The sequence below is a fragment of the Camarhynchus parvulus genome, chromosome Z (genome assembly GCF_901933205.1).
Source record: "Camarhynchus parvulus chromosome Z, STF_HiC, whole genome shotgun sequence".
Classification (NCBI taxonomy): Eukaryota; Metazoa; Chordata; class Aves; order Passeriformes; family Thraupidae; genus Camarhynchus; species Camarhynchus parvulus.
The window spans coordinates 3,918,758-3,931,282 of NC_044601.1; the positions used below are offsets into that span (position 1 = coordinate 3,918,758).

At 40.2% G+C, this 12,525-nt stretch overlaps 1 protein-coding gene across 1 annotated transcript; it reads right to left on the minus strand.

Annotated features, from left to right (window-relative positions):
* Positions 1–1,697: 1,697 nt before the first annotated feature.
* CZH5orf30 (chromosome Z C5orf30 homolog) lies at positions 1,698–8,765 on the minus strand. The gene is made up of 2 exons (XM_030968800.1): positions 8,714–8,765; positions 1,698–3,033 (listed from the first exon to the last, which is right to left on the minus strand). Exon 2 carries the CDS (start codon positions 3,010–3,012, stop codon positions 2,389–2,391), a length of 624 nt encoding a protein of 207 aa, XP_030824660.1. The 5' UTR covers positions 3,013–3,033; positions 8,714–8,765; the 3' UTR covers positions 1,698–2,388.
* Between the last annotated feature and the right edge of the window lie 3,760 nt (positions 8,766–12,525).

The window sequence follows — 12,525 nt, forward strand, 5'->3', positions numbered from 1 at the left end:
CCACATCTGGGGAGCTGGACTGCACCAGATGGGATTCGTCTTCCTTCTGTCGGAAACTGGACAGCCACCATCTGGGGATACTCCTTTAAAAACACATCCTGAGAGAAACTAAATCACTGTAGTGTATAGAATTGTGATGTAATAATTTGGAATAAATATATTGCTGATGAATAAAAAAATTGGAAATAGAAACTGCTGAAAAAACTGATGAGTACCCCTATAAAATACCTGTAATCCTCAATTATAGGTGTGCAGTTGGAGGGAAAACTTCCCCCACTGTACCCAGCGCTGTATTGCTCATACTTTACCATATTAAATAATAAATTGATTGCTGCTTGAATATTGGCCTAGTCAAGCTTCTTATTTATAACAATACCATGACCCTGTCTGAGCACACTGACAAACAGATCACCAAAGATAAAATACCAACACATTTGTTATGTCTGAACTCAGCTATATAGCCATCAACCAGTCTCCTTGTGTAGCCATACAATTATAGCACTGGATAATATCAGAAAGATGCACATAAGGTAAATGTGTGGCCCTTTTCCCAAAACAAAGGAACAGAGCTATGCATCTATTTCACAGAAATCTAGGACCCTGACTTTAAAGTTGTTTTTAAATGTTCCCTGGTCTACAGTTGTATTGTTTTTAATGTCCTCTTTTTCTCCTACACAGCAAATGAATTCACAACAACAGCTGTTTATAATACCCTTTTTATTTTTCAGCTAGAAATACAAATTAATTTCATATTTCAATAAACAATAGTGTTTATTCCTTAAATAAACCCACTATCTCTTTGGCATTTGACCGTATTCTGTTTTTCAAACTAAAGACTAATAGGAAGACTTTACTTTCAAGATCAATGTTAAATACATTAAATTTACACCAGTGCAGTTAACTTTGAAAAATACACATTGGTGTTATTTTGTATTTTCTAATAAAACTAAAAAAGATAACCAAACTACAAAATGCTCACTAGTGGGCTACCTTCGTTTAAACTGTAGAGTGACAGCATAAGAACTCTTCATTTCCCAGAGCAAATGCACTAACTAGTGCTTTCTAGTAATTCTGAATGATAAACAAACAAACAAAAAAATCTTGACTCTATCAGAAACAACTGATCAAATAATTTATGCTTCAAAGCAATATGAAATTATTTCTAACTTCTGCAGAGGTCATCAGGAAAAAATCAAGTTATGTACTGCTTCAGTACAAGACTGCATCTTAAAAAATACAGTACAAAAACTTTCATTTTTAAACTAAAGTAAATAAAAACTAATTAAACAAAATGTTTTAAACACATCTAGGAATACAGCTGTCAAAACTGCATTTGATGTCATATTTGGATAAAAAATTATTAACAAAAGTAACCAGTGCATTATTCTGCTGTAAAATTCAAGATCATCTCTTCAATGCTGACAAGAAATATTTCACTTTCACTTTTGTGAAGACAAAAATCTGCCCTCCAGAGCTCGTGTTCAGTGCTTCAAGTAAACAAAATTTCCAAAGCTACGCTGAAGTTGATACCTTCTGCTACTACAGATGAAATGAAAATAACAAAATCAAAAACATTACCAACATACCAGTACAGACATTTCATTTTCTGTCTCTAGACAATGTAAAAACAAAATCTAACAAAAAAAAAAAAAAAAAAAAACAAACAAATCATTTCACTTCTTGAAAGATTTGCTTTAAATAAGTTAAAGATTTATTCTGAACATGTTTTATAGAATAAAAAGGACAAAGCAATTACTTCCATGCAGAAACTAAAAAACCAATTTTAATAGGATTCAAGTAGCAAACATTTATTTTATGAATAAATCTCACCCACATCACTAGTACAAGTGCAGTCTTAAAATGTATGAATTGGATTGTTTAAATAGCAAGTGGTTCATCCAGTCAAGCTCACTTTCTTGTCCATGCTGTAAGAAAACCACATATTTACTACAGAAACAAAAAAGTAAACCAAAAGAACCTCCTTGGGTACTAGTCCAAGAGCAGTTTCTAATATAAAGCCAAAATTAGCAACAACCAAGTAGACATCACAAATTTTTCAGTGTTGAATTACTGTAAACACTAGATGTAGCAGTACAGGAAAAAAAATCCCAAAAATCAAAAGCGTTTTTTTGTTAAAATGCATCCAAAGAAATATCCACTAGTTGCAGTCAAATCTGCATCAGAAGCTGCTGGATCAGGAAAGATTTCACCCTCCAAGTATTTGCAGAACACTTCATTGCCAAGACTGTATTCAAATAAATTACTTCCTGGTAACACAGAGCTGATAAAACCACCTACAATGTGGACAGTCATGTACACACTTCAACAGTGGATTTCTGCAGCAAGAGACAAAAGATCAGAAACCATTTCTGAATTTGAGATGATAGCTCATGTGCTATTCCTTGCAAACATACGATCCCCTCTAAGAGTAAGGTGTTGGAGCTGGTATTGTAGCACTTCTGTGTCAGCAGGTTCCTTAATGCTCATTTTGTCTAAATTGAGGTAGTCTAGGGATTTTGAATGAGCCCTTTTACCTTTCAAAAGGCAGAGAGGCAGGGGACCACGAAGTGCTTTGTAAGGTTCATATGGTAAAGCTTTATTGTATTTATCCCCGGAGCTGGGCATCCGTCTCCTCCTCCTTCCATTTACTGCTGGGATCTCATAGGGCTGGTAGTACTTACTTCTAGTCTTGTACAAACGTGAGGAGCGTGAAAGTCCTGAATCAAGATGTTTGGAGCCCAAGTTAGGACCAGATTCTCCTTTATTCTCTTCACTTCCAATATACTTATGGGCTAATTTTAGCAGTTCCTTTCCAGTTGTGAAGCCAACCAGGTAGTTAGAATCCATGTGAAGGATCTGATATCCTGCAACTGTCCGCCTCAATGGTGAGCAGGGGGTGCTGGAACAGCGTGGCTTTTCTGCTTCCATCCTGGCTGCAGAACTCACCTCTGCAAGAGGCACAGAGAGGGTGGAGAGGGCAGTTCTGGACTCTCCAGTCACATCAACTTCCATTTTAAATACAAAGCTTTGCTCCTAAAAACAAAACAGAGCTTGATGAGGAAATGCAATGCAAGGGGCTGAGAGAGGACCACAGGAAAGGAATTTTTTATCACCCAGAAGTCATAACCAGTACTTCCCTATTCAGCGTGGTCTTAGCTCTGCACAGTGTCATGTAACAGACCTATCACCAACATCTGTCTTTCAAAATTATCTTGGGTGGTTTTTTTTAATAAAAGATACCATAAAGATACTGGTAATTCTAAATAGCTAAAAACATATTAATACTATCATACACAAAAATGGGCATCTTTCTGGATCATTTTTTCAGCCTTTTCGTGCATTTGATTCTTTGTAGTCCCTGACCTCTTGGAGCATCTACATCCATTAGCAGATCCACAGCACCCTCCCCAGTCTTTACTTTGTAATTTGTCTACTGACAATATTTTTAAACAAAGCTTTAAAAAAACATGCCTAAAAAGTATGAGCTCATTCAGATATGACCATAGATCATACCTGATCTGAGTGTACCTGATCTGATGCTTCCGTCTTCCACATGTGCAGCTTGCTTTAAATTCACAGAATGGCATCCCAACCATTCCACACCTGTCTGATTAGGTCATCAGCAGTCTTCACATACTCCCCAAGAAAACTGACCTATCATCTTATTCACAATTAATCAAAAACACACTCTTTTATTCTAATAGGACTCTAATGTAATTCTAACAAAATATACTGTGTTTAATGAATATAGCATTAGATTCTTATACGCATCTTAAGAATAAACAATATTTATTTGTTTTTTTCCTATTTCTCTTGGAAACATTTTACCCTTCCCTCACTACTATTCCAAATACATTATTTGGTGCCTTTACAAACAAAACTGCTCACTGCAAGTTATTATCACCTCTAACATGAAAAGATACAGTCACCATCACAGCAAGTATACACCAGCAGATGCTGGAACACCAGAAAGCCTCCTTTTCATTTCTATTGTCAGCATCATCTGAACCATTTCACTCACAGCTACTTCCCAAATAGGTCACATTTGTGATCTGCTTTCTTCACCTCCTGCAAATCCAGGCTTTCCTCATTGTCAGACTCACCTTTGATCTAAAGGTCAGCTACTGTAGTCAATACACTTCACGAAAAAAAATCAGCATAACTATGTCACGTTCAAAGGCAACAAAGGAAGGAAAGTTAGCATCCAAGTGTTAAGCTGAACAAATACTAAAATTCATTATATGTGATCATAAACTACATCCAAAAGCTCAATAATATTTCACAAATAAGGCTAACTTAAAACACACTTCCAGGAGTTTTTGCAAACTTTTGAAGCTACTACTTGCTGTCATTTTCAGGCTTGGAATGTCACAGGCCAAGTAGCAATGATACAACAAACAAGGAAATACTTTATTCCATCTTCTGCAATTAAGACAACCCCCAAAATCCCATTAAAACCAATCTCCATTAATTTGTTTTAAATTAGAGAGGGAGCTGTGTGCAATCATCACTTGGCAAAAGAAAATACTAGCCTTACGCAAAATATAAGATTACCTTGTATCTGTGAAGGGACTGGCAAGGAGTAGTTCAAATAATGTTCTGTCAGAGAGTGGAAATCTGTTTCAAGACCTCTTGGGGGCTTGGAATATGTGGTAGGGGGTGGGTGAGGCCTTGCTCTGGTGAGGTGGTGCCCTGCCCCAGCCCCAGTGTCTGTCACTAATGGCACAATGCAGGCAGCCCCCCAGTGTTGCCTAACCCAGCCCTCTCAATGGCTGAGCAACTCTAAGACCCACCCGGTAGGAAGGGTTTTTAAGAAGACTAACCATGACACAAGCATGTTGCCCTTTAACTCTACCTTCATCTTGGAGCTTTACACCACTGGAACCCTGGAGGCAGTAGTTATGTCTGTTTTTCTACGTCTTTCCCCCTTTTGCCTTCTAACTTTCTTTTCACAGAAGATAATGGCAAATGGGTTTAAAGGTTTTCTGTGTTCAGTGGGCTATGTCTGTGCTGCGGTGTTTCATGTTGTACTAAATTTTTTGACAAAGTTCCTCATCTTCTATAATTCACTAGTAAACTTTGTGATTTTTTACCTCTTGAAGACATCTGGTCAGTATTTCCCCTTTGCACCTACCCAGACCAAAAGAATCTTGGTTTAACCCTGGATTTAAGTGACTGGGGTCTGACGTTCCTACCACTCCTTCCCTGCTTAGTCCCCAGTTAACCTGCTGCTCCCTATGCTAATAAATTAGGTGCCCACAGTTCTGCTAAAGAGGATTTTATTTGCCATTAACAGACTTATATTATGGAGAGACTATTTTAATGTTCCTTTAATCTTAAATGGTCTCTTTTCATCCTCAGTTGTGGTATACTGAGGATTCTTCATTACCAGTTTTGCGTACCTTAACTACTGCAGATATACTTCATCCAATGAGCTTTTAAGCATTCTGGGGTTGGACTAGATGGTCTGGGATTGGACTAAATGATTTCCAGAAATCCCTTCCACCCCTAACAATTCTGTGAATCAATCAAAACAAGTGAAACAGTCAAATAAAGAATTAAAATACTGAAGCAAACCCAAAATTTTTCACAGCAGAAAGTCCACACAACTAAATAATGCTTCCCGTGACATTTAACTGAATTCAATATATATTTATGCAGTCAATTACCAGTTTTAGAATAGCAGAAGCAGTTGTTTCCTACTTTAACATAATATCAAACAGTGAAACAGTAAATCTGATGAGGCTTCAGCTGCTGAGACAAAGATATTAATGACAATTTCTGAAATTGAAATTATGTACCACCAGGAACCACAATTACTGGAGGCACAGCACACAGAAATTCTGCATTACAATTTTCAGCTACCCTGTGATTTTAGGCAAGAAACCCAAGTATCTGTTCTTGCTCTTAATTCCCAAGTTTTACCCTGCAGTTTGGAAATCTCTCCTGGAACCTTTCAGAAAGACTCAATTTGTTCTGTTAAAAGAAACTGAAATGATGCTAGAAAATGTATAAATAAAATGGACATACTGCAAGGTTGAAAATAAATCATATTACCTAGTCACATATAAACAGCAAAACCAACAAAACAAACAAATAAACAAACAAGCCCAGAACAAACTAATCACTTGTCACAGCAGTATGTGCCCTAAAGAAGAGGAAGGAGGAAGATTATTCTTCATGCACTTTTGGTGTTTAAAATCCGAAAGTAACACAAAGGCTGCTCTTCTCAGAACACAACTTTTGAAGTTAATTTATTTTGTTTGAAACGTGGGCATGTGCTCTGGTGACCAAGAGCAATCAACTTGGAAAAGTAACCATGCAGAAGGGAAGGAGTCAGCAGTTCACTGCACAGTAATTACCCTCACTGTAAACCAGTACAAAGGAAAATCAGAGCAGAAAGTCCTCAAGACAGCAAGGTCCAGCCTAAGTACTTAAGGTTCTGAAACTGCAGAACTCTCACTCTGTGCTGCAGTGTGAAGAACAGTATCAAACCAAATAAATCTGTCAAACATTTGAAAGCAACAGCAGCATCAGAAACTGGTGCCACAAACATCAAAATATTTAGATATTTGGTGGAAAGGTTTTGATGCCTTGAGGCTACCTAGAAACAGAGGCTAGACAGTGTTAAAGGAATACAGTAGGCATTTATTAAAAAGGCCTTCAAAGGATATACCTTGGGCAGTACAAGGGCCCAGCTCTGGCTACACCCAAAATGAGCAACTGGTCACAACGTTTCACACTTTTATAAGTTTTGTTCAATTTACATATTGGGGTTAATTGTCCAGTTACAGCTTCAGGTAATAAAGTACCATCCCTCCCAGTTTGCTCTCCTCAATTTACTGTTAATACTTTTTGGGCCTGAAGCTGCAATGGTGTCCTTGGTTCTCAGGTTGGAAAAGGATTGTTTTGTCTAACTAAACTGTGAGGAGAATTTGCTAACACTTCATATGAAGGTCAGAGTTACATACTAATGCAGTACAGAATCTGGAAAATATGAAACTCAAAACTTAAGGCGTCAGTTTCACGTTCACTTATACAATCCACACTGATAAAGGTCACTTTCTCAAGCTCACTAGAGTAATGTACATAAAGGCTTTAAAGTTCTGTTTTTTGCCTGCTTCTCAAATGCTCCTTCCCTTACTTAAATGGTGCTTTAAAACAAGAGTAATGCAAGCATAGAGTAACAATTAATAAAAGCCCAACAGTACATGCAGTCACAGTAAATTTCTATTAAACTCACAACTAGTGTGAACAGGAATTTTCTTCCCAGAACACTCAGCTTTGACTCATCTAACTTTGCAACACCATACCTCATTTGCATATAAGTATACATTGCTGGTGGCCAAGCCAGCAGCAAAAGGCTGATCAAAACCAAGAATGTACAGAAAGCTACACTACAATGTCAGTACTCTTACCTAAGAGCTTAATTTCAGTGATTGCACTGCCACTGCCTCATTTCCCTCTGCTTCAAAGCCACGGTGAGAACCACGCTCCTCTACCTTCATTATCAACAAACGCTCTTCCTCAAGGGAGAAAAGAGACAACTGAAGCAAGCACACCCCATTAGCCAGAATATAAATATACCAACAGCAGGAGGGTGGTGGGAGAAGCAGCTTTCTGCATGCAGCTATACAAGCAAACATGTATGACATCCTGGCCCACTCTAGAAAATACAGTAACAAAGACATCTTCATAAGAAGCATTTGTTAGTTTCTTATTTTCTTTTTAATAAAGAATACATTTATGCTAGACAAAATATATATAAACCAGCATATAAGTAATATATACAGAGACTTAAGATCGGAGATTGTTTTCCTACATTCTGCGTACCACTCAAAACAGCACCACAGCTGTTCAAAGACACTTTTCCAGTAAATGTGCAGAGACAGAACTGGAAAAACATGCCTGCTAATGAACCAAAGCAGCTTAGCAAGTTTAATGCTCTGAAGTAACACTTTAATACACCTCTGAGTGCACAAACGCAGCCTGAGCTTCACAGGTCATACGGTAAATATTAAGACAAAACTCCATCTACTCTCCACTAAGCAAAATTTATTACAAAGTAATACAAAAGTTACCCACAGAGAGCTGTGCCCTAATGCACATTGTCATTGTCAGATTCCATAGTAAGATCATATTCACGTTCATCACTTGTCTGAGTATGGGGCTGCCAGCGTGCTTTAAACTGCAACTGAGGAGACAGTTATGCATACATACACTAATACTAGATATAGCTGCAAACAAGTAAGTTCTGGGCTTTTCCACCCATCGGGTGGCACGCAGAGCGCTCAGGAGCAGCCTCAGCGCAGCCTGCAGGCCCCGCACGCCAACTCCCCGGTTTCCCTACACACGGGAATCACCACCAAGCATCCCGCTTTCCTACGGCCGCCGGGCCGCCTTGCTCCCCCCTGCCGGCTCAGCCCCGCCGCAGTCGGGCGGGCTCCGGGGCCTGCAGGAGCGCAGGGCCGCTGCCCGCACCCCGCGTCCTGGCGCTGCTCGGGCACGGCTCACCGGGCCCCCGGCCCGCGCGCCCCACCGGCGCCCTGGGGAGCTGCGATCCGCACGGCTCTCCAGGCCTCCCCGCCGGCGGCACACCGCCCACCCAACAACACTCCCGCCCTACGGCCCCTCCCTGGGCCCACCCAGCTCCGGGAACGGAGGGCAGGGCCAGAGGCAGCGGAGCGCGGCCTCGGTTCTCGGTCGCTCTCACCTGCGGCCCAGCGCGGCGGGGTCCGCGCCGCAGCAGCTGCCGGCGGCGGCGGGCGGGGCGCTCCGGTTCCCCGGGCCCGCCCGGCGCCGGGCTGAGGGCGGAGCGTGGCGGCGGCTCCGTGCGGCTCGTCCAGGCCGTTCCGAGCGCCGCCTCCCTCCCCGGCGGGAGCCTCGGCGTTTTCCAGCCGTCCTCAGGGTGGTTTGGTAAGCGTTGGTGCCGCACACCGTTCTTGCGTCGTATATAGCTGTAAGAATGGATCAAGCAACCGTCTCTTGGTGACTTTCTCATCGCGAGCATACCGCCCGCTTCTGTAGTATTTCCAAACAGCCTACAAAGTTTGAACGCCGACTAGATAACAAACCTTTAGTAACGGGTTTTGCCAACAACCAATTAGGTAATTTCCCTATTGCATTTTGCTGCACAGGCAAAGATGCTCTTACTGCAGCGAACCTTGCAGACAATTGCTTAGCTTGGCTTTTTCAAGTGAAATAAACGGGAAGGGGAAGAAAAAGTTTGACGTCATAGTCCTGGTTTTCCCCTTTAATAATAGTTATGAGCTCTACCACGCAGCTCTTAAACCCCTAGGGGTGGACTTAAGCTAGATTTTGTTTCTGAAAATGAGTCTTTAAAGACTCAAGCACACAGCTGAAGTCTGGTTGGGAAGGCATGGATGACCCCCATACCAAGGCCACATTCTGTTCTCCCTCTAGTCCAAATAATCCTGCCGAGAAAGTTGCAGGTGCTCTGGTCTTGAATTGCACGGAAGGGTGTTGGCATTCCACATGCACCCAGACTAACCACTATGCACCCAAATGCTCCTGGAATTTGTGTTCCTTGGAATTCTCAGCTGGAATAAACTACAGAGAAATAAACCCCAGTGTTTTTATAAGGAATTTTAATTACAGGCCCTGCAAGTCCTTAAGAGTCATAGGGTTTGCAAGATCACAAAAGTGCTCTAAAAACTAAATTTGTAAGTTTAGCACACAACATGCGGAGTGTATCTGGTCAATCAGCAGTCTAAGAAAAGGAACCTGGAGTGTAGTTAAGGGCATTATGATGCTCCATGTTGCTCACAGTACACAAACTCCTTTGGTTCATGTTGACACCTGCAATACTGGCCTGAGCGGGGAATCCCATCTTCCTGTATTGTCCCAAGGTATAAATGCAGCTGTAAGATCTTGTGAGTTAGTATATCACAACTTTCTTCCAACAAACTTCCTCCCAACAACTTCCCGCTCTCAATGTCAGCTGAGTTTTCAGTCAGACTCTGAAATGGAATTCCAAGGAGAAGAGGGCAGGCAGCAGTAGGATATTTTAGTATTTAATTAGCTGTAAAATTTATTAACATTTATCACATTGACAGATTTAACATGGTGCAAAGATTTTAAATTCCTAGGCACCAAAAGAAAGAAAAAAAGATCCTGAAAACTTAAAGCTAGTATTCAAATTCCAAACCGAATATTTTAAAATGAACCTACAGTTTCCTAAATCCCCATAATTTTCAAAATTTTGCATTTTCAATGCAATCATGCTGTTAAGATTTTCTTAAGTTAAACTACTGTATTTCATTGCTTTTTCGCAATGTTTATCAAGGCATCCAAGATTTTACATGAAAAATAAAGATACTTTAGAAAACTTGGGCTTTGTTTTCCCATATAATATCTCATTAACACTCTGTAGTCCTATTGCAACACGGAGAGAGACCATTACAAGCTGTTTTCTCTGCATCATCCTGGCCAGAACATGAAATACCAACATCTTAGACTGTCTGTGCTCATCAGTAACTTCCCACATCAGTGACTGTCAATTAGAAGGACAATACAAGACAATTTGTAAGTAAACACAGTATTAAAGGTAAAACACATGGAAAACAGCTCAATTTCTATTATCCTCTTCAAGCTCTTCCTGATTTATTATCCCATGAGTCCTTTTATCAAAACGCTTATTTTTCTTGCTATTCCTGTATTCCATGTTTGTACATTGGAAACTGCTATGGTGTTTTGAGCATTAGTGAAGTTATTAAATCCAGCAGCTGAAAGCTGAGCAATTTATAAAATATTTACTCATTGTGTTTCTTTGGCTCTCTGTACATGGATTTAATCACCAAGCCTAACGACACAAACATTTTTACTAGATACTCACTTTCCTTTTGCTTTTGAAGGACTGTAGCCATTATTTTGAAAACACAATTTTTGCTGGAAATCCAGAACTACATACAGGATAAAAAAACAAGGCACTAATTTGAGAGGGGGCAGGAAAGAGAAAAGCACCTCTGAGGAGAGTATGGCTGATGTGGCAGAAGAGCGTTGTATTGGGGGGTGTGGTGGGGGGCGGGTGGCACAGAAGGAGTATTTTTATATTAAAAGGCAAAGAAAGAAATATTACATGTTGCCATATAACTTGCAACTTTTCCATCCAAATTCAAGAGTTTAGTAATTTCTTAAACATTATTTGGCTAAGTTAAAAACTTAGCAGGCCAGTGAATACAGTGAAAATCAACTTAAAACCTAAACAAAAATTTTAAAGCACATGATTTATTAAAATACCATCTTAATTTTTATATAACAGTTAAAAAATTTAACTTTAAAAAGTTTAATAAGTGTAAAAAGCATCCTTTGATTTACCTATTGGGCCAAATTTACTTTTTTGCCTAATTAAGCTGATTTCAGCTGGAATAGCAGCTATTTAAGCAAGGTGAATTTTGTCTGATGGACACAAACACAGGAAAGAATATGAAAAAGTGGTGGGTTTAGAACCTCGTGCATTTTGCAGATCTTCAGTTAGTACCAGCTGTGATTCAGAGCATCTCAATCTACAAAAAGAACTACTAAACATGAAAAGACACACTCTGTCTTACACCTTGAGATCTAAAAGTTATTGGGAAAGGGAAGTGAAATTTTGGGCCAGTCTTTAGAAAAATTTGCACTTAGTGTGCACATGTATAGGGAGAGGCAACAGAAAATACTTGCCAATGTTGCTGTAGGCTGTTTATTAAGGTAAGTAAGTTTATCAAAATCAAACTGTGCATTGTTAAAGAGCAAGAGAAGTGATGAAGACATGTCTATAAGTGGACCTGGTTGCTCACAGAATTGGTGCCATCTCCATCCTTCAAGACTCTCAAGTGGATTAAGTGATATTGTTTGGTCCCACAGATGACCCTGATTTGAGCAAGACATTGGACCACAGCCTTCCTGAAGCCATTTTTATCCTGAGCTACTGTGTGTTCCTGTGACCCTTGTTTAACCTTATTGCCTTTGGATTGAATGCATAGCCTATGCTGAGTTCAAAATGTATGGCAATTAATAACAGAAAGAAAAGAGTAGAATAGAATAGAATAGAACAGTTGGGACCTACAGTGATCATCTGGTTTAACTGCCTGACCACTTCAGGGCTGACCAGATTTAAAGCCCATTATGAAGGACTGTGGAATCCTCTGACTCCTCCTCCTCAGGGAATTCCCCAAAGCCTTTCCTTGGAAGACTGTATCATAGAGTTTTCCCCATCTAGGCTGATGGAGTGGATTTAACCCATTATGCTCTGCAGCACTACTGCCAATCTACCTTAGATTGCCTCCCTCATTGGCCAGTTGATGCTGCAACCCAATTATTCATCTCTCATTCCCCCTACAGGTTCCTGCCCTTTGCCCTGCCCTTTGCCTGCCCCTGTGCCCTCAGGTCATTGGGCACTGACCCCATTCTTAAGTCGTGCAGACCACATAGTTTTGTTTTTTGTCTGTGGTTCCTCTGGCATGGTGGATGTAATAAACCCTTGCTGGAATATATCATACAAAGCCCTTCCTGTTCCTCTGCTGA

Coding starts and splice junctions, on each gene's coding strand:
- CZH5orf30 (XM_030968800.1), bottom strand. CDS start 3,012: ATGGAAGTTGATGTGACTGGAGAGTCCAGAACTGCCCTCTCCACCCTC.